General features: G+C 47.6%; 1 protein-coding gene across 4 annotated transcripts in view; it reads right to left on the minus strand.

Moving 5' to 3' along the window:
* LOC118229932 (disheveled-associated activator of morphogenesis 1-like) overlaps positions 1-21798 on the minus strand; it is a 63572-nt gene that overhangs the window by 13005 nt on the left and 28769 nt on the right. For 2 of the 4 annotated variants that reach the window (XM_035422479.1, XM_035422480.1), the window contains exons 3-16: positions 15961-16050; positions 10297-10368; positions 7340-7434; positions 6153-6486; positions 5724-5834; positions 5399-5502; positions 5250-5316; positions 5037-5154; positions 4376-4514; positions 3579-3637; positions 2308-2495; positions 1221-1547; positions 648-755; positions 267-302 (exon numbers count right to left, since the gene is read on the minus strand). In XM_035422479.1, coding sequence (XP_035278370.1) covers positions 267-302; positions 648-755; positions 1221-1547; positions 2308-2495; positions 3579-3637; positions 4376-4514; positions 5037-5154; positions 5250-5316; positions 5399-5502; positions 5724-5834; positions 6153-6486; positions 7340-7434; positions 10297-10368; positions 15961-16050 — 1848 coding nt within the window. The remainder of the gene's footprint in view (positions 1-266; positions 303-647; positions 756-1220; positions 1548-2307; positions 2496-3578; positions 3638-4375; positions 4515-5036; positions 5155-5249; positions 5317-5398; positions 5503-5723; positions 5835-6152; positions 6487-7339; positions 7435-10296; positions 10369-15960; positions 16051-21798) is intronic. The other 2 variants (XM_035422482.1, XM_035422481.1) reach the window with 1 other exon arrangement.

Genomic DNA, 21798 nt, shown 5'->3' on the forward strand with positions numbered 1-21798 from the left:
TCCGGTGTCTTATGGAAATTCTGAAAATGCACCGGCAGATGGTAACAGACTGCTTTGAGCAGTGTTTCACACACAAGGGGAAACCAGAGTCAATCCTTCACTTGGGAGAGACCCTTTCAGCAAGAGTACGACATCAAAGTAGCAGCAGATTACTTTTTAAAAAGTGGCTCTTTACTAAAGGCAACATCAGACAAATACACTGACGGACAGGAGGAGCAACGTCTAGTCATGTTGCTTAGAAACTTGGGTTGGGTTGCTTTTAGCACCTGTGGCTGGGGCCTTGCCTGCTGAATTCTGGATCCCTATGAGCGAAAAGAACATCTCATCAGAGCCGCACTCCGGTGCCCGGGAGGGATTCACCGAGGTAATAATGAATGCTCAATCCCTATAAGGAACTTTCATAAGAATTAGTACAAGTGAACATGCTGCAGTTATGAACGGCCAAGTGCTCCGTTTATGGGATTTTATGGTAGAGCAGTAACAGTGACATGCTGGAGTTTCAGTAATGGCTGTAGCCAAACCAACGAGGGCAAATGAGTTTCATGCATAATGCAGGATTGGGTATTAATCTCATGTACTGGTGGTGAGAGGATAGAGAAATGCTATATACGCTGTCCCCTGCTTCGCTGTCTGTGTGCACGCTTTACCTGCTGTCTCTGGTAGGCGGAGAAGGTCTTCTCTATGTCCTCCAAGTCCAGGATTTTGAACACCCTCACGTCATCCACCTCGGTCCACACTGTGCCCTCCAGCTTGTTCTGTGGGGGAAATGTCACAGCGATGTCACATTAAAGCAGCAGTCAGGTAATAATCTTGTCTCTGGTGCCTGTGGTAGGCTTCATTAGCTGTGTACCATTCAATGCAACTAGGAGTCTAACAGCTGAGGTACTTGCATACCTTCTGCTGGTTGGACAGCATTCAAATCCAAGACCTATTAGATGAGTGTATTTTATGTATTAACCAGTTGAATTAACTTAATAGTATTCTATGTATTCTATGTACTTTTGTCAAATGTTTTCATCCAGCATGTTTTGTTAGCAAAGCTTTGAAATTGTGTTGTATTGAGGAATGAATACTGATTACCTGCCTAAATTCAAATAAATGATGTGCAAGCCAATAAATCAATCAATCAATGTCAGAATGAAGGCTCTGAAGTGACAGATTTGGTCTCCTATCGTTAGTCCAGGGGTCAGCGGGTGGGGGATGGGAGGAACCGTCCTCACCTCCGAAAGCTTGGCCCAGTTGAAGGACTTGAGCGGGTTGGAGGGCTGAGGTATGTTCTTCTTCTGCAGTGCAGTTCCCAGGGGAGCCCCAGGGGGAGGGGGTACACCACCAAGGGGGGCCCGTCCAGGAGGAAGCGGGGGCCCGGGAGGGGGTGGGGGCCCACCTGGAGGGGGGGGAGGAGGTGGAGGGCCGCCACAGGGGATCGGTGGAGGTGGGGGGGGCATGCACCCCGGTGGAGGAGGAGGGGGGAGGGGCGGTGGCGGTAAGGGCCTGCCTGGGGGCCCGGGCACAAGAGGGGGCCCTCCAGGTATACCCACGCTCTGCCGCTGAAAATAAGCAGACACAATCAGGTAAAACATAGCCAAGTAAAACAAAGTTAAACAGTAAGTCTAAGCCAGGAATGTAAAACAGAAAATGCAGAAACAGCAGTTTTTCTACAATGCGGAATTAAATGGATCGCCAAGAATCCTACAACGGACAATCCACTGACTTTACTACAGGCGTCCAATTGGCTGTGTAATTAAACCAAACAGAAAATCCACCAATTGAGGGCACTGAGCATTCTGACACCCGATGGGAATGTGTCTAAGACACCAGACAGAGAGGATTATGGGAAAATAAGATATGGTGCAGAAGTAGAGCAGCTGTTTTGATGCTGGATTGTGGTAAAGTGATACAAAGTCCTAGAGAGGTGCAGCTCAGCAAAAAGGACTGTGGGTAAATGATGTATGGAGCTTAAGAGGTATAGCTGGATGAAAAGGATTATGGGAAAATAATGTATGAGACCTAAGTGGTATAGCTGGGCAAAGGAGTGTGGGGAAAGTACCGTACAGTGCTGAAGTGGAGAAACTGGGCAGAAAGGATTGTGGGAAAATGACATGTGGTGCTGTGGGGGGCTGGTGCTGAGCAGTGGATTGCAGGAAAGTGCTGTACAGTGCTGAAGTGGGGAAACTGGGCAGAAAGGATTGTGGGAAAATGACATGTGGTGCTGTGGGGGGCTGGTGCTGAGCAGTGGATTGTAGGAAAGTGCTGTACAGTGCTGAAGTGGGGAAACTGGGCGGAAAGGATTGTGGGAAAATGACATACAGTGCTGAGGAGATGCAGCTGGGTGGATAGGTCGGCCGCTTGCTGTTTGACCAGCCTGTGTTCGCTGCTCTCCCTCTCGAGCTTCTCCTTCATCTTGTTGAGCGTCTGCATCATGTCGTCCTTCTCCTGAGTCTTGGCGTCGCATTCCCGCTCCTTCTTCTCTAGCCTCTGCTGCAGCTCATGACGTTCTACGGGCACCATGAGACAAGGCAACAGAACGTGACCGACTACGCTTACCTACGTCACCCACTCAAAGGCTTTTCAAGGTCGTGTTCCCTCAAATCCAGATTCATTATTGTACAGTAGGCTATTTCACACTTTGCTGCACACTATTGTTAGGACAGGATTATAGAAGTACACTTTTATTTTATTTATTCATTTTGGCACGCTACAGTCAGTGACGTAGCAGGGGCAGTCCCTTTCCTGGGGGTTAAAGGGCAGCTCATAAGAAAGGAGGGTGGTGGTGTAGTGAATCTGGATGGTGGGAGATGTTTTTTTTATTTATTTTGTTTGCCACTGAAACAATTGTGAACCGTTAATTTACAAAGCCATCGCAAGGCTCATACATATAGACACATTTTTGTTGGAGTAATGAGTATGACACATAGGTGTGTATTTTGAATGTTCTTTGGATGCCGGAAGATACCCTACAGCAGTGGGAAGCTACCACACAGGCTTCGCTCCTGGGCCTAACCACCATCGCTGCCATGGGAAACTGCCTGAGGAATGAAACCTTTGACTGGGTAAGTTGCCTACCGCTTCCACATGCAGGTACGGGACTGCCCGACCGCGGGTTTCGGGGTTTTCCAGTAGTTTCACATACGATTAGTACACAATACCAGGTTAGACTCATCCTGATAGGACAGAAAGCTTGCTGTAGGAACGAGCTCAGTAGGTGAGTCGTAACGCTATCCATGAAATGATACAGAATTACATTACATTACATTACATTACATTATTAGCCTCCATGTCACTGAAAAAGAACATTGTATCAGGATCAGGTCAATCAGACCCTAAGCCAAACTCCAACATTGACTTTCTAAGGGGCTTAATTACATTAATTATAAATTCAATACAACAGAACGTGGAACCGAAGCCTTCCAATCGCCAAAATCTTAAGTATGTCAACTGCTGAAGAGCCAAAAATGCATTTTGTCATTTTGAGAACTTTCAGGTCCTTTATTTTATTTTTCTAGATTTGAGGACAATCACAATTTAAACCGAGCAAAATAAATTGCTTTGGGGCAAGGAGTTTGGGCACGTCCACCAACCTTTTCGCATTTTTTCCGCCTGTTCTTTCCACTGTTTGACCTCGTTTTCGTTGACCAACCTGCATAGGGAGGGAAAACAGTGACCGGGTCAAACACCGAGCCATTGGTCACATGAAACTTCCACATTATTTCTCTAGTCTTCCTCATTCTGCCAATGGCGCTGTGTTACTGCTGTGTGTTCTCAGATAATGCACAGTGCACGGCAAATGTTCTAGAAATCGATAATCAGGACTGGGATAAGCAGATCACTGAAATATAGACTGATGGTAATGAACTACTTAGTCCAGGACTCCGACTCCAGTCTGGAGGGATGCAATTCAGCAGGTTATCGGACTCTTAAGGTAATTCAGCTGGTTAGATGCCAGATAGAATGGAGGCCTGTAGACCACACCACCTGCCAGAAGGTGGTGAATTCTACACATCAGACTAGGAGCTTTATCAAAGTCAAATGAGAAATTAATCAATGTCACTAATGTGTCTGTTTTCAGCTGCCCCCATTTCACCTGATTTCATTCAGCCAAAACCTCTCTGCAGACTGGATTAACTTTTCATTTTAAATAAAGGATTTAGGATTAATCAACTAATCCATAAGAGCAGGTATGAGTCTCTCTGGGGCAGCTGTATTAAAGGTAGCATGACAGTAAAGTTCTGGATTATTCTTTAAGCATATTGATAATACAGCACAGGATAAATGGCAAATAAATTCATCCAAAACCAGAAAACAAACGAATGAATGAATAAATAAACAAAGAGTCAATTCAATTGCAGTCAAGAAGGAGCGGTAACTTGATCCTCACATTCGGACGACGTTCTTGACGTTGAAGTTCTCCAGGGGTGTGACGTCGGGGTCGTGACCTTTGTCGTTCTGCAGGACGATCTGTTGCACAATGCGGTCGAGGAGCAGCCAGTACTGCACGGTGTTCCCGCTTCGCTTGTCTACAACCACAAACTCTGCTTTCAGAACACATTCTGCCGCCATTTTAGGGGACATACAAACACACACAAAGGAGAGCACACGCCTGACCAGGATGTGTCCAATTCATACCACCTCAGAAAGACGGCAAACCTCAAATGTGCTAATTGCTCAATTTTTGCAGTTTGCCCTTTTTTTTGGAAAAGTTAAGTGAGTGCTACTGCCTTCACACCAGCTGTGCTCAAGAGGAGACACAAATCTGTATTATATTTTTTTCATGTTTACCATATCATAATTACTTTTGCTTCGGTCCCTGATTTATTACTAATGTGACGCCATCTTCTGAATTAATATAATGTAATGCACCATGGCTTACAAGACTACCCACTCCCCCCACTCAAAAATTCTCATTTGCTCAAGCCTTGCCCCGCCCCCGTCAGGCTAACACATAATACGCTTGTCTTCTACTGAGGTCATTATGCTAACCTCTCGCTGACAGAGTGAGCATAAACTAGGCTAGCAAGAATGTTGTGGCGCGTACTCACAGGGCATGAGGAGACAGTGGTGTAAGACAGAAATAAAGTGCGGGTAGGCATCTGTGTGGTTCATCTTCTTCCGGATGAGGTCAAACACCTGGCTTGCACTTTTTGTGTCTATGTGTACCTGCGGAAAACCGGGGGGGGGGGGAGACGGGGTCAGATTCTGTGTTTGTCACACCATCGTAAAGTTGCTTTTATGTGACAAAAACTAGCACTTACGGTATCGAAACGCTTCGACAGCGTGAGCTCGTCGTCGTTCCTCAGCATTTCAAAGTAGTCTAAATGTCTGAAAAAGGAGAGCTGGGGTCAGTCGCACAGTGATGATGTCACAGGCCTCGGAGGGCGTCTGGTACTGAGGCACAGCTTACCGGTCCAGCGTGGAGTTCTCGTGGGACCTCAGCTTGTCAATGACGGGCTGGATCCCCAACATGAGGAACTCGTACCGCAAGTGTACCCGAAACTCAAGGCTCGTCTGCGAGTAAGGGGCAACGAAAGAAAATTCCAGATAGAAATTGCATTATGACAAATAAATCTGAAAACTGTGGGTCAAAACATTCTGCAAGTATTAGCCAACATGTTAGCATGTTCAGTTGGCAGTTACAGAGAAAAATGGGGATGGTGACATATTGGGGACAGATAAGAGGTTAGAGGCGGAGGTGCAGTGGGGTAGAGACACCAGGCCTGAGAGCTTACCTCTCCAGCTCCTTGGCTAAGAACGGCGTTGATGAACGACATGATGGCTGTGTTCAGGCTGACCTCATCCCTGTACCGCCCCGTACTCCGGTCCAAATCATTCAGCAGGGTCTGTGGACGAGAATGGTCCCCAATGGTTTCAGCTGGTCACTCAGATCAGATGCTTTCATTAAACATTTCATCACCATCATACCATTCATCTCCATCACTATCTCACCAATGCACGTGTTCATCTGAGCCGCTTCAAATGAAAAATACAACTATTGACTACTCAAGTTCACAAACATCTTTTACACATAACAATCATGGATGGCAGAGGCCTACATTCATAAAACAAAGTCAAATCTCATTCACACATCAGCGCTTTCCACTGCGCCTCTTAATGACGTGGCTCTAAAATCACTGTTGCACTGCGTTGCTGGGAGGTACCTGGAAGCGCGTCCTCTCGCAGGCAAACTTCTGGTAGTGCAGCATGGCCTCCAGAACCTTCCGGTGACCGCCAGGCACCAGGCACACGGCTCCCAGGATCTCCAGGACGGCCACCTTGGTCTTGACGTTCTCGGTGGCCAGGCTCTGGGAGATGATGTTGATGCTCTCCGGGTGGGCCAAGACGTGGGCGCGGCCCTGCGAGTTGTTCATCAGAGCCTTGATGCAGCCAATCAGGGAGGTGTGGATCTGGGACTCGGTCGTCTCGTAGTCCATGGTCTTCAGGAAGTTCAGGATACAGGTCAGGCCGTCCAGGTCGATGAACCTGGTCACAAACCTGAATACAAAAAGGGGAAAGAACAGAAGAATCTCTGATGACCCAATCAAGGCAGGCCATTCTGACTGCTGATTAAAGCGCATTCAACGCTGTGTTTGGCCTGCACTGAATCGCCTCAGGGGTCTCTGCCTTTATTAAATGCAGTGCCTGTTTTCGAGCTAAAGATGACAGATGACCTTTGTGCTCACAGTTGGGGAGTCGTCCACTGGCACACGATGGGGGGTGAGAGGGGAAACTCATGCGATGACAGGCTGACATGACCCCCAGGGAACCGGGGATCTGATCTCTGACACAGCGGGGCAGGGGTTAACTGCCTTTGGAACGCACCGGGACATACCACACTCCTTAGAGGATGGGGTGAGTGGGACAGCATGGTGCTAACTACTGAATTGCTGCTTAGAAACCAAAACGGCATTTAAATGTCCACTGGAACAAGAAGTCTCTCAACACAACACGCAGCCACTTTAACCTATAAGATCATTCCAACAGTTGAAAGTACATTGAGATGACAAAACATTGGAACTAAGTTCACAAGTTAATTATGAATCGCCAACTGTGAGGGGTGAGGTCATTTTTAAGCCTGAATAATGAATTAGCAAATTGGGTAAGTGTTATGGTTATGGTTACATCATTACTGAGTAGAAGCTGCTGGGTGGGGCTTCCCTTGATTGGACGATCTCTCAGCATTTTGTGATAAACACACTCACTCTATACAAATGCATAATAGTCGATAGCCATTCAAGGCTATCGACTCCTGCAATCCTGCAAAAAAAACGGACCAAACACTCAATGGTAGGTCTTCTTGCGAGGCTAACAGTAGCATAGCCGACTGCCATTCTGGTGAAAGTAGTACCTCATTGGCTGCGTCCGCAGGGCGGTCTTCAGGCTCTCGATGGTCTTGTTCCTCTCCTCTTCATCTTCCTTCTCCATGGCCAGGAGTGACTTCCTCTGTGGATACAAGAGAAAGGACTGTTCAGACAAGGGTGCACAAGATTGGTGCAAACAATGCCCCAGGAATGCTATTGACTGCTGACAAGTGGGAGCTCTTGAATATTTCTGACCAATGCAAACAGTTTCCGGAACATTTTTGTTAGATATAGCAGAAATAATTGGAACTATTTTTAGTCAATAAGAAGATTGACCGCTTATTCAAACGAATGCACTGTGTTCCATCTAGTTGGGGCGGAAGGAGGGATGGGGAAAAAAGCAAAAAATCTTCTGCAAAAACTAAATAAATAAATAAAAGAAATCAGTCACTTCTTGGACTTGACTTTTTTTTTTAATGGGATGACAATAATTTTCATACAACTTCATTTAGAAAACCCACTGACCGCAACATTTGCATTATGTGTCTTTTCACACCCAGTACTCCTGATCCTTATGGTCAATTCCAAGGATTTTGTGACCAGGATGTTGATTTTGATAAACAGTTTGAATACATGAGAAACCATTTCCTTGACAGATCTTATAGTACAACTAACATTTCCACAGCCCAGAGTAAAGCTACGTCTGCTAATTGCAGGGATTTGCTATGCAAGACCGGTAGAGAGAGGAAGGAAACCGCTCATGTAAATTTTGTTACACATTACAGTAATGAAGATATAAAGATCAAGAATATCATACAGTCCAACTGGGACATTTAAAAAGTGACCCCAAATAACTTTTCCCAAATAACATTTAAAAAGTGACCCCAAATAACTTTCCCCAAATAACTTTTCTGATTCCCCCATTTTCTCTAACAGATGGGCACCTACATTCAAAGATAGACTGGTGCATAGCTATCTTCTAGCTAGAAAAGGATGTGGTTGGCGTAAAATACCCATAGGTACTCACAAATGTATGCAGACATCATGTAATCACTGTCCAAATATAATTATTTTCAAAAGAAAGAATTTATTGACTTTAAGACAGGATAATACACATAACTGCAACACAACACATGTGGTGTATTGCCTTACGTGTCCATATAATTCTTCCTACATAGGAAAGATAGGGCTGCAGAACACAAGAAGGCTATAAGAACACATAATTTAGAGTATCCTATGCATGACAGTTGAAAGAGAACCATGCCAGCAATAACTGTATTTTTTAAAGGTGGAGGGCATAGCAGCTATTGAATTCTCTATTAGAGACGGTTGCCGTCTGGGGAAACTTTTGTAAAGTGAAACCTATTAGATTTTAAAGTCTGATGCATTAGTATATTCCACGATTGAATGAAGAAATTGATTTCAAACCTATTTATGACTCCAGTTGTCATGTGATTTCTTTGTAAACAGACTCCAACATGTTGTGCATTAAACCTATGGGAGGGTTTAATTGTCTGATGCGTAGACTAGGCTATCACTGCAATGAACTCTGGCTCACACCCTCTCATTATGCCCTGGTGAAGACCCTGCGTGTTCAAAACCGATCGCCATCTCTATTTTTGGCATGCCCGTTCTATAATAAAAGCTTTTAGTCATTCTCTGGCTCTGTCGGATGGAGAATGGACGGAGTGTAGCACAGTGGGTAAGTAACTGGGCTTGTAACCGAAAGGTCGTAGGTTCGATTCCCGGGTAGGACACTGCCGTTGTACCCTTGAGCAAGGTACTTAACCGAAATTGCTTCAGTATATATCCAGCTGTATAAATGGATACAATGTAAAATGCTATGTAAGTCGCTCTGGATAACAGCGTCTGCTAAATGCCTGTAATGTAATGTCCAAGTGTGTCTGAAGCTTGTCGTGTTCACCCTTTTACCTTTAAAATAATCAGTCATTTTTTTAAAATATATAAATGCAGTCCATTCAAAAAATGCAAGTACTCTGCTTCCTTCCATAGTGAGGATCCAGAGAATCAAAGGAGTTTCGCCCACCTGGCACCTGAGACCCATTATATAACACAGTAATGTATATGCACTGTATGTTATAGCGTATTATACTGTATACTTTCACAGAATAACATGCAAAATTCAAATTAAATTATGTTTCAAAGTCATCGACCTGCATTCGGATTTTAGGCATATCTGTGAAAATCAGTATGGCAAAGGAGCAGGGGAACTCTCATCCACTCTCTACTGCTGCACCCCCTCCCCCCCCGCAGTGAGGGCCAGCTACTGACCCAGAAAACAGCTCAGCACTGCCTGCTCCCTGTGAGCGATTCTCTCTCCTAACAGGTTCAGTCAACACAATGGAGGCAGTGGGAAAATGAGGATTATGCGCCATTCGGTTGTTTGATTTCACAGCAGTCCTGTTGTGTCGGTGGAGCGCGTACTGCGAGCTTATAATTAATGCGATGCCTCTGCAGAGGCCGGCAGAGAAATGACAGCCAAACACGTTAACAGAATGAACTGTCGTTACAAATGAGTCATAATGAAAATTCATTCCATTAACACAGTACCTGTCATGGATCCAAAACCGTTGGTTACCAAGCGCCCTCGGTTTGTGGCTCACACCTGGGTGACGGTCATTTTGTGCCAAATCGCTCACCACACATCAGCTGCTTTGGAGGGAGTGACCAGCAAACATGCCCCGTTTGTGTGTGTGTGTGTGTGTGTGTATGCGTTGTTTTTTTGTTTTTTTTTAAACAAACAAAAAAAAGCTCTCCAGCAGACTGGGTAAAATGGATTACCTTCATTCCCCCAAACAGGTTGAATTGCTTTAATTGTCCCCATATTTGGTTCAATTAGCCAATTTGCCTGTACAATGAAATGCCTGTGACACAGAGAGAGATCGCTAATTGGCTGATGCAGCAGCACTGGCTGGAGTCCGGAGCAGATCGCATTGCAATCGAAAAGGGGAAAGCCGTCCCTGTGGGGCGGACTCATACTCACGGCAGCCATGGAGTTCAGCTGGTCGATGTAGTACTCGGGCCAGCTGGTCGCTCCCTTGATCTCCTCCTGCTCCTGTAATGGACAGCAAGCGGACTGGTGAATTCACGCATTCTAAGAGGCTATGGGTGAGGTAGGAAGGAGTTTTGAGGGCCTTGTTAAGCAATGGGGGGGGGGAATAAAAGTTCATACAAAACTGCACATAAACCTAGCATTCTACTGCAGAGATCACATTAAATAGGCATTTCCTAAAAACAACAGAAATGACAGCGCTGTTTCAGCAAGATGATGATCGCCAACAGAAAAGGCCCTGTGGAGAGACTGGAGAGAGCTTACTTTACATGTGCAGGCACACACACACGCACGTGTGCTCGCACACGCAAACATGGGTGCTCGTGTTTTGTGTGTGTGTATGTATACAGTACTTCAGACATCACATTAACAGGAATGGCCCAGGTGTGACAATAGGCCAGTGCAAACGCTTCTCTACATTATCTTCCAGCTCCGCTAGCATCAAGCAGGACGAAGAGACACAGAGAGATAAGAAACTCCAAAGACAAACAGAGCCCAATTTCCATCCAACGGCTGCAGAAAAGGAGCATACCATAAGATCTGAAACTAAACAGGAAAAACTGAAAGCTGATTATGGAATAACATACGAACTTCCTTCTGAGGTTGAGCTTTTATCCAAACGGACCATCAGATTCATCATGCAGGAGAGAGCTAACTTGTATATAGTGAGCTCCATAGCATTTGGGACAAAGACATATTTTTTCTTGATTTGGCTCTGTACTCCTGTTTGTAATCAAACAATTAGCTTGGTTAAAGTGCAGATTCTCTGTTTTTCTTACATGGCATTTTTAATACATTTTGGTTTCACCATGAAGAAATTACAGCATGTTTTATATATAGTCCCTCTTTTCAGGCCACCATGATGAACAGGACATATTGATGTTATGTTAATGAAAGTAGTCATGCTTAGTACTTTGTTGCATATCCCTTACAAGCGATGACTGCTTGAAGTCTGAGACCCATAAACATGAACAGGTGCTGAGTATCTTCACTGATGGTGCTCTGCCAAGTCTGTACTGCAGCCATATTCAGATACTGCTTGTCTTGTGGGCTAGCTGCCTTATGTTTTCTTTTGGAGGAGGAGGAGAAGAAAGAGAAGAAGAAGAAGAAGAAGGAAAAGAAGGAGAAGAAGAAGGAAGCAGAGGATCAAGAAGAGGACAAGAAGGAGGAAGAGAAGGAGGAGAAGAAGAAGGATAAGAATGTGACTACAACAATATCAAAAAGAGAGTTAAAAACATTAAATTGTTGAAAACTTTCACTGTTGGAACTACAGAGATGTCCTGGAATGACACAGATGTCCTGACACAAGCAATACGCTAAATAAGAGAGTCATCATATTTAAGTCCACTGAGCATGCCTACAATGGCCTGTTTCTGAAAAGGGATACCAAGTGACCCAGAGCCCCTCCCTGAACCGAACAGCTGCATACCGCACAATAAAGCAGAGTATGCTGTTATCAGACATGCAGTTAAAAGGAGAATTACCATACGAGACATCACATATATTTGGGCTGCAATGAAAATTATGGATCCCCCTGCCATAGTCAGTCAGTCAGTCAGTCATCCTTCAGTACAGCAGTGGCAAGTGCTGACAGGGGAAGAAGTGAGATTGATGCTGCTCGGTGACCTCATCGGCTGCTCTAAATAAGAAGCAGAGCTCGGAAGGCGAGCGTTTGGACGGCCAGTGAAAAGCGTGAGTCACTCCTTCAGCTCCACGGAAGCGAGCGGGGGCTGCGTTCATTTACAAAAGCGTCTCATGGCTCATTCCATCATTCTGAGAACTCTTAAGAATGAGGGGTCCTGGGAAGAATGGGGGCATGGCTACATGGGGGGGGGAGGGGGGGGGCGGGTGGCGGAAAGCTGCGTCTCTTCCACCCCCACATCCCCAACCCCCAACCGCCCACACACCACTAAACAAAGGCCGCCACAGGTGCAGGGGCTCTCCTGTTAGCTTTCGTAGCCAACGGATGAACCCCCCCCCCCCCATTTTTTATCTGAGAAATCCCCCAGTCTGAGGGCTAAGGGGAATCATGCCAAGACCATTTGGGTGCAGGCCAGAGTCATTGCGGAGTCAGCATTTTTTCCCCCGTAGTTCACAGGACTCTGGCTTCTGGCTGTGCGGCGTGATTTCTCCTCCAAACGGCACCCCCTTCAACCCCAACCCAAATGACCTGCTCTTCTCAGGCAGGGCTCCAGTCCTACTCGAGTACTCCAGCTGCTATTATCATAATACTCATTTATTTGCTTAATAGACACCCCCTCTACAGGGTAAATACCGAACATGATTTAATATATTTTGTACGGCTGGGTATTTACTGAGGGAGACCGGGTTAAACGATTTCTTTGCTCAAGGTTATAACAGCACTGCCCCCGTGGTAGCTTACCAGCCGGGCTTATCACAGACCAAAACGAATCACATCATTCCAAAAACCGGATCGACCCCCAGCCAGGTCAGACTCAAGTGCCACTCTGAATATTTTCCTCATTTTTGTTCAGTTCAGGTTCAATACACAGTAACTGGTGTCCTTCCCCCCGTGCTCGTTTCAGAAGCCCTCTGACTGAACGCAATCAGCGTGTTAATTGGGTCAGGGCAGGTGCGCTGGGACGGGCGGCTCTAAATCTAAGTCCTGGAGGAAGTCGACGGAGTAGCAGGGTCAAGCGGGACGAAGCAGCGCTGATCGGTCCCGACGCTCTACCCCGATCCGTTCCGGAAGCTTCCCCACAGGCTGACCTAGCCAGCACACCGAGTGCAGGCTCTGTATCTGTGATTAATGCCACCACACTGCAGGCCTACACGCAGTCAGCAAAATATTATTGCTGTTATCATTTTCATCAGCGTCCAGAGAGCTGCGCTGGGCTTACATTTGCCATATCATCCATTCATACAGATGGAAATATACTGAAAAAGACTCGGGGAAAAAATAGTATTTTGTTCAAGGGAAGAAAAGCAGAACCTCCAACCTTTTCTGATTATGAGTACAAGCTATAGGATGCTTAAGAATCCTGGAGCCTGAGAGTTTTGTGTTCAAGGGCACAATGTTTGTGCCATCAACTCAAGGACAAGACAGCTTTTGCCAGCTTTGAGTTTTTAAATAGAACAGGTGATTTTAATTTGAGTCCCCACTCCCGATATGTCTGAGTACCCTGAAAAGCAATAAATAAATATATTTTACTTGTATAGTGCTTTTCAGGGTATTCAAAGACACTTGTCGGGACTTTAAAATTAAAGTCACCGGTCCCATTTAAAAACTCAAAGCTGGCAAAAGCATGTGTTGTCAGAATGAATCACATCACAAGGACGCACACATTCTAATTTGGAAGGAGATGGGAAATGCTTCCTTGTGGCTTTTTCTCGTTTATGCTTTTCCATTTTATTTTATTTTTGCAAGGAATATTTTTCCAATTTGCAGGCAAACCACCATGCGAGACCTTGCTAGAGTGTTGTGCGGTGTTGTTGTTGTACTTAAGTCCCCCAGGAGACTGCGCTTCCAAAAGGGCGTGGCCGCACCGAGGACCCCAGGAGACAGCCGTAAAGGTGCTAAACCTTTGTTGACCACTAGCAGCGTGAGCGCACGCTGTGAGTGGGATTTATGGCTTAGGGGTCACCTGTGGGTTGCTCAGGAAACATGTTGTTCGCCTTCGACACTGTGTTCCCTGAGCGTAAGGCTGATGAAAGCCCCTCTAACACCCCCTCAACCCCTCTAACCCCTAACAACCCCTCACACACCCTCCCGCTGTTCCTTTCGCTGGCCACAGAGCAGACACCGAAATGGCGGTAAAGACACTGGCCCACATTACCGCTCTGAGATCCATGCAGACTGTGCAACTGGCTCTGAAGAAATGAGACTCCTGATTGGTTTTAAGAAGGGAGGGCAATGAAGGGGGGGGATTGGGGGGGGTTCATGAATCAAAAACTCATACGGCAAAGCTGCACAGCTTTCATCATACGTGGGTTCAGATCCAGCAACCTTCTGTCACGAGGACTTCGGCATCCCTGAAGTCTGACCCTCAGCACAGGAGGAGGCGTGTCACGTGAAACAGGGCGGAGGGGGGGCTGTCCCTCCACCCAGAGCAGCCGAAAGCCCTGAGAGGGTTCACAAGCCCGCTAAAACATCCACTGAAGGGGTGCGAGAGGGGTGATGGATTTCCGATTTGCATGGGCAATGAAAGCCTTGGGACAGATTAATGTTTCGAAAGGTCAGGACCCAGGGCGCGAGTAGTCAGATTTGGCGGGAATGGGGAACGCGAGGGGGAGCCCTGGAACGACCGGGAGCGAAGGTTCGTGTTACGGTGACGATGAGGTCAACAGTCGTGACCAGGTGCGAAATCTCGCAGGGGGCCGTCATCTGCTAACGCTCGCCGCGCGAAAGAGAAACCGCTTTCGCTCGCCAAACGCCATTCGCAGTGCATGCTCGCTCGCACGCACGTACGCACGCACGCACGCACCTTTGACCAAAACAACATATCCCTTTCACCCTGTCACCTTCACCCGCTTGTTCCTAGTGATAAGAACGCCTTAACCACTGCCTCACGCTGCTTCTCACAGATAACGTGCGACCAAACGCACCACGATGTTCCAATCCGCTGCTGCTCACCTGTACACCTATCACGTACGTGCTCAACCTGCAGAACAGTTCAATGTTCCTCCGGGGATTTATCTACTTTGGCTAGTGCTGATTGGCCCACAGTGTCTGCGCAGCTGACGCAGACAGGTCCAGTGTCTGCAGACCGGTCAACGGGGGGCCCAGGACTCAGGGGTTACGAGAGATCGACGATCACTCACGGGCACGCACCTGATTAATGACACCACTCCAGGGTAGCATTAGCCCGGACTAACTGATTAGGAGCGATGCAGCGTTCCTGGTCAGACGCACTGATAATGCAAGCCGGTTATTTCGACCGGTCGGCACACGTGCCACGGCCTTGATGAATGGCGGCACTTCCAGTAAACGCGTCCATTAAAAGGGAATGGCTCTCCGCCATTAGGGAGAGCGAGTCTCAGATAGATGGGAGAGGGAGGGAGAGAGAGGTGGGAGATCCAGGGGCCAGAGCCCAGACTGGCACTGCACTGGCACTGCACTATGCTAGGCTACTACAGTATAATGGTTAGGGAACGGGGCTTGAGGCTGAAAGATTCTGAGTTTGATTCTCAGCTAGAGTGCTGCTGTTGTATATTACATTACAGGCATTTGGCAGACGGTCTTATCCAGAGCGACTAACAATATTTTACATAGCATTTACGTTGTATCCATTTATACAGCTGGATGTATACTGAAGCAATGCAGGTTAGGTACCTTGCTCAAGGGTCCAACCGGCGACCTTTAGATTACAAGACCGGTTCCTTGCCCATTACACTACACTGCCGCCATTGAGCAAGGCACTTAACCTGTATCGCTTCAGTTATTATCCAGCTGTATAAATGGATGGTATGTAAAAATGTAAACTGGGTGACTCTTGGTAAGAGCAGCTGCCAAATGTAGAAATGTAGTATAAATGTAATACACAAACACACACACACACACACAAACACACACACGTTCATCATTCTGCAGAGTGGTTTCTCTGGACTCTCTCAATGCGACTCTGACGTCCTTACCTTCTTTTTACTGCAGTAAATCTGCCACTTCTTCTCTGTAGGGAGCCCAAACATGGCTTCCCTGTGCTTTTCTGTCAGGTCCAGCTCATCCTGGAGAGAGAGAAAGGAGCAATGTGTCAGTCTTAGTCACCTACACACACGGACGTTAGTCTCAACGAACTATCTGAAGCATAACTACAAATCAACCTTTGAAATATCATGAGGACATGAATAACAAGGCTCAAAACTCAAAGCATGGTGCCATTTGTTTTAGTCCTATCCCTGGCATGGGAAGACTTCCATCATATCGAATCGAACCCCATACTCTAGTGCCAGAATACAAATCAAAATGGCCGACACGGCCACACGCACACGACTGCCCACCATGATAACAGTAATGATGGATGGAGTGAGAAAGACCACTCCCTACCTCATTCCCGTAAGTTCAGCCCTGGAAGAATGTTTTACGGTTATGTTCCTCAACTGTCCAGGACTTGTCAAGGCACCCGTCCAGCTGGTCTTAAATTCATCAGGCAACAACCACATGCTTAGCTGAGGTAATTATTCACACCCACAGACTGCCCCCAATCGCAAAACTGCTTGCTACTCATCTCCAAACCAATCACATAATAAATACGATTTTCATAAACTTACTTTGAATTTTAATGAGAAATACCTTGTGCTGGCTGAGCTGCGGAAGCTACTACGGTTTTTGACTGGTCAGCTTTTCTGCAGACATTTACAGCATATTTAGGCATTTAACAGACGCTCTTATCCAGAGCAACCCACAAACATGCATAAATTTCTACCATTTAGAGTACATTTGTCACCAGGCTGGTTTTAAGAGTTCTTTGCCATTCTGTTCCTCGGTGCATCCCGATGACTCGCTCTCATTCCAGGGCGGGCAAGCAAAACTCCAGTCACCCGACGCAAACCACCACGCGCAAACCCTCCGCGGTCTGCCGCGGTGTCGAATCTGGAATCCGAAACGCTCCGGGGTCAGGGTAATCCTGGGGCGCCCCCCCACACACAGGAGTTTCGAGGGGAGGGGGAAGCGAGAGACGTGTTTTTTCGGACGGGACGGTCAGAGACACGCGCGGAGTTGTTAAATTAATACCTGTTCTGTTACGTAAACGCTCCGCATTCCAAGGCGGACACCCACCCCCCCCCCCCCCCCCCCACACACCATTCCGGTCAAACTCAATCCAGATGTTGGGGGGCAAAGATCAGGCCTTCATGTGTAAGTTATTAAGGATGGCCTATGCCCCCCGTCCCCACCCCCAGTCTCAAGGAGATAAAAACTCTGGCAGAGAGCATAAAGTGCGACGGAAAACTGTACTCAGCTCAGCTACAACTCTCAGTCCTCCTGTCGTTCCCTTGGTTGCCACAAGGGGCAGTGTTTGACATCAACAACAGACCGGTCCCTAACAGAAAGGCCCCTTATGCTTTACCAGCCCACCTGAAGGGCAGCCACAAACCCTGCAACGATTAAACGGTCTGTGAGCGCCCTTCAGTCAGAGATCGCCTGCCCTATGTTAAATTGTTGCCATAGTGACTTCTGAAGTCACCGTGGCACCAATTTAATACCCTGCTTCCGTGAAGCTAATTTAGAGAATGTGAGCTCTGCATTTCAATGCAGTTTTAAATGCTTTGGCCTTCTGCAAGCACTCCTTGGCACGCACTTGTCACAGCGGCGCCAGGGTCTCATCCTGGTTCCGCAGGAAATCTCCTTCCCCTCAGAATCCTGCGCTGACAGATGCGTTCCTGTCCGGAGAGGAAACCGGCGCGGCTCGCTGCTTTCCCTGCGCCGCCCGTGCGCCGTCCAGTGTCTCAGAGCGAACGTCGAGGGCGCGATCAGCACGCTCGGCTGCCCTTGTCGCCACGGCGCACCTGGCCGCCCTTCCGATGCGCCGCCCACCTCGTCGCCCACGCTCGGCCGGATGCGTCAGAGCTCCGAGGGGCGCCCCGCACAGGGTCACCCCCCCCAGCCCGTGTGAACGTGGCCAGGGATCGCTCATACGAGAAAGTCAGGAAAAAGCTTAATGGGGTTTTTCTTACATTGGGCTTCCTGTGGAGTTCCCCCACCCCCCCCAACTCCCCCCTCCCCGCTCCCCCCTCGCCAGTCAATCAGACAGACGGCACACAGGAGCGGAAAGACAAAGGGGGAGGGAAGGGAGCCAAGCCGGACTTTTGTTGGCGACTTTAACGCGCCAGGAGAAACTCGTCCGCTCGCGGCTGAGTCTGAAAGGGGCCGGGAGCGGCGGGGATTTCCCCGGCAGCTGTAGGGAAACCGCAAAAAATGCCTGACGTCTTCGCTCGCTCCTCTGGCACTCGCGGGTGTGGGAAACGGCTGCAGCAGGTGGCATTCTGGGCTCCAGGCGCGTTCGGGGTTTGGGCACGCCAGCCGGCGACCCCGGGCTTGGCCGGTTAAGGACTCGCTAGCCTAGCCTGCTAACAGACACTCGCGGGTTCCGTCGTCAGACCGGTCGCTACCTTTGTGCTCTGCGAGTTCCCGTAACTAACGCTGCTTTGGCAGATGCCCAGCGGGTACGCCTGGAGAACATGAAGAACAACAGGCTAAGAACGTCCTCCCGATGTTCTGGGTCTCGGCCAAACAAACCGATGAGCGTGAAATAATAAGCGTGAAACAACGCGCGAAAGAAGCGAAGTCAAGTCATCTGGTGGCAATGTGTCACTCAGGACGCGCGTGAAACGAGACCATGGACTGAGGTCAGGCCCAGAGAGGCAGAGACAGAACTCTGAATAATCCACCCCAGACTTCTTAATGAACACTGGCTTCACAGCACACACGGCCATTTCCTTTGTGTATATCCTGGGAGAACTGGTGCATTATGGTCCCTGGGTGCTGTGTCTCGTGGCTACTGAACTGCATTTGTCAGGGTAACCCTGTGCTATACAGTATAAACACACTGTGCTGTGTCAATGGCAAATAGAGCATCAGAATGATAGAGCCCTCTGTGGTAGGGTAACGGGAGGCTGTGTATTTCAGGGATGACACCTCGTGCTTATAGTCGTGGGGCCCTGTGCCTTAGTGATATATCTGCACATGCTAAGCTAACTGCGCTCTGTGTATTAAGGCAATACATCTCTCTGTGTTATGGTATGGGGCCATAAGGGTTGCGGTGATATATCCGCACATGCTATGCTAACGGCGCTCTGTGTATTAAGGCAACACATCTCTCTGTGTTATGGTATGGGACCATAAGGGTTGCGGTGATATATCCGCACATGCTATGTCAACCACGCTCTGTGTATTAAGGCGATACATCTCTCTGTGTTATGGTATGGGACCATAAGGGTTGCGGTGATATATCTGCACATGCTATGCTAACTGCGCTCTGTGTATTAAGGTGATACATCTCTCTGTGTTATGGTATGGGACCATACGGGTTGCGGTGACATATCTGCACATGCTATGTCAACCATGCTCTGTGTATTAAGGCAATGCATCTCTCTGTGTTATGGTATGGGACCATGAGTGTTACCATGACACTTCTGTACAAGCTATGTCAACCATGCTCTGTGTATTAAGGCAATACATCTCTCTGTGTTATGGTATGGGACCATGAGCGTTACCATGACATTTCTGTACAAGCTATGCTAACGGCACTCTATGTTCTAACAGCAATGGGACTCTCGCTGTTTATGTGGCAGCTGAAGGCTCAGTTAGTGAAACGGTCTATGGAGGCTAGCACCGTCCTGATTGAATAATCTCTCTGCTATCGCCTGAATACCCCAGCGCATTATGCTAAGAGGTTTCGGCTCAGGGCAGTCTGAAGACCGAAAACAGTCTCTGCATGTATCAGACCCACAAATCCTCAGTTAGTGCGATCGCTTTCCCAGACAAGGTCTTACACAACTGCCTATTCAGAGTGCTTTTCGGATTCATAGGCCACAAAACACCATTACGAAATTTTAAGCAGGCTAATCAGGGCCTCGTGTCTGTACACAGCTTTAGAGTTTACCTCAGTAAAGCTTTGCTTTGTAATAGACAAATATGAGTATCAGCTAACGCTGTGAAGGGGAAATGACACCAGCAGAGATTGGAAGGACTTCCTCCTTTGTGCTGGCAGATGGGGAAGAAGCTTTATTAATGCTTCTACTGTATAATCCCACTGGGTCCTGAGGAGACCGATAAAGGTCAGTGAATCGACAGAGAAAGGTGGTCTAGGTGAAGATGTGCAGGGACGCTATATTTAGCTATCAGTGTAGGAAGGCAAGAGAGCGAGGCAAGAGGAGGGTGGACTCGTTTTAAAATGAAAATCTGCCAACAACATTCGCTGTGTGAAAAATGGGGGAGGGGCTTCAATTTGACCTTGGCTTTCTTCCCCAAGTGCTCATTCCAGACCGACGACAATGCAGATATCGTCGCTTAATGACGATGGCGACCTTCTAGTTGATTCGTATGCTGACAGAGTCCCTCACCCTTCTTCGATCCAACATCCCTAACAGAACTGCACTGATGAAACTGCCACATTAGCAGAATTAGCAAATCGCCCACATTGTGATTGTTCTAACATCAAACCTTCTGCATTTTAGGGAATCGATTTCTATTGCATTATTTCATGCTTATGTCATATCGGTACAGAAAGGAACAATGAATACAAAACAAAATTGACATATCCTATTCAAAGAATCGACTTAGCTTTGGCTCCAGAGAATAAGACATGACTGAGCGCAAGTCCAACAAATACAAAATAAAATTAGGCCAAGCTGCGCACTGTGACCGTATCAAGAAGAATTAGGTCTTGTGTTCCTCTTCTACAGAGTTCAATGTCAAATGTGATGTTTTGCTGCAGGGGGAGACTTAGACAATGATGCAACTGGACTCTCTCCACCTACCTGTGGAGAACAAGCACAACCCTCCGGATCTGGGCTAATAGCCTCAGCCAAAAACAAGGCCCCCTTCCCGCACCTCACTGTGCTCTCTAACACCCCCCCCCCCCCCCTTCCCCCTATCCCCTCCCCTCCCAAATCCCCAGCTCGAATCGGGCGGCTCACGCTCAGGTCAGTTGGAGTGAATGAGGCCTCAGAGACGCCTCAGAGAGTCTTGTTCTCACTCTCCAAGGCCCCCCTCTCCCAGCCAAAAAAAAAAAACAAAAAAAAGGCGCTCAGCAGTTAAACAAACTGCCCCGCTCCGAGGACCCCCTCCCCGCTCCTTAATACACTCCAGCGACTCAATTCAGGCCAAACGCAGGGCGCGTGCGCCGGATGAAAACAAGCAATTAGCAGGGGGAGGAGATGAAGGAGGGTGCGTGCTTGATGGCGCTATTGAAGAGTTTGAACACCCAGCCAGACAAAAGATCACAAAACCTCTGCTAGAGAGGGGGGGGGGGCGGGGTGTTATGGCCTAAATCCCCCCAAAATGGTGTCCTTTCTCCAGAAGAAAGAAGAAACCCCCAAAATTAACCCCCCCCCCTCATGTACCCCCAACATTAGCTGTGATAAATGAAGTCCAGCATTTGTCAAAGAGCTTCCTACTGTTAATGCGGGTAGTGAGGTTATCAAAGGACCTGTAGGAAGTACATACAGTATGTGCCCTTTGACTGAAGAAAGGGCTTGCGGCAATCCACCTCTTCTGCATCGCGTGCCCCTCTCTTCAAACTAAACCATCCTTTATACACCCAAAATGAAGAGATTTCATCAGTTATTAAAATAGGTATTTACCTAAACCTCTAATTCAAAGTACAGTAGTTTTCATATCTATATGGCTGGAAGCGCACTTTAGGTTAGGTACCTTCCTCAAAAGGTACGAGAACTGTGATCCGGCCAGGAAGCAAACCTAAAACCTGCTGGCGAGACCTTTAAAGACCTTAAGCCCCATTGCTGCTCTCATGG

The sequence above is a fragment of the Anguilla anguilla genome, chromosome 6, assembly GCF_013347855.1.
Source record: "Anguilla anguilla isolate fAngAng1 chromosome 6, fAngAng1.pri, whole genome shotgun sequence".
Lineage (NCBI taxonomy): Eukaryota > Metazoa > Chordata > Actinopteri > Anguilliformes > Anguillidae > Anguilla > Anguilla anguilla.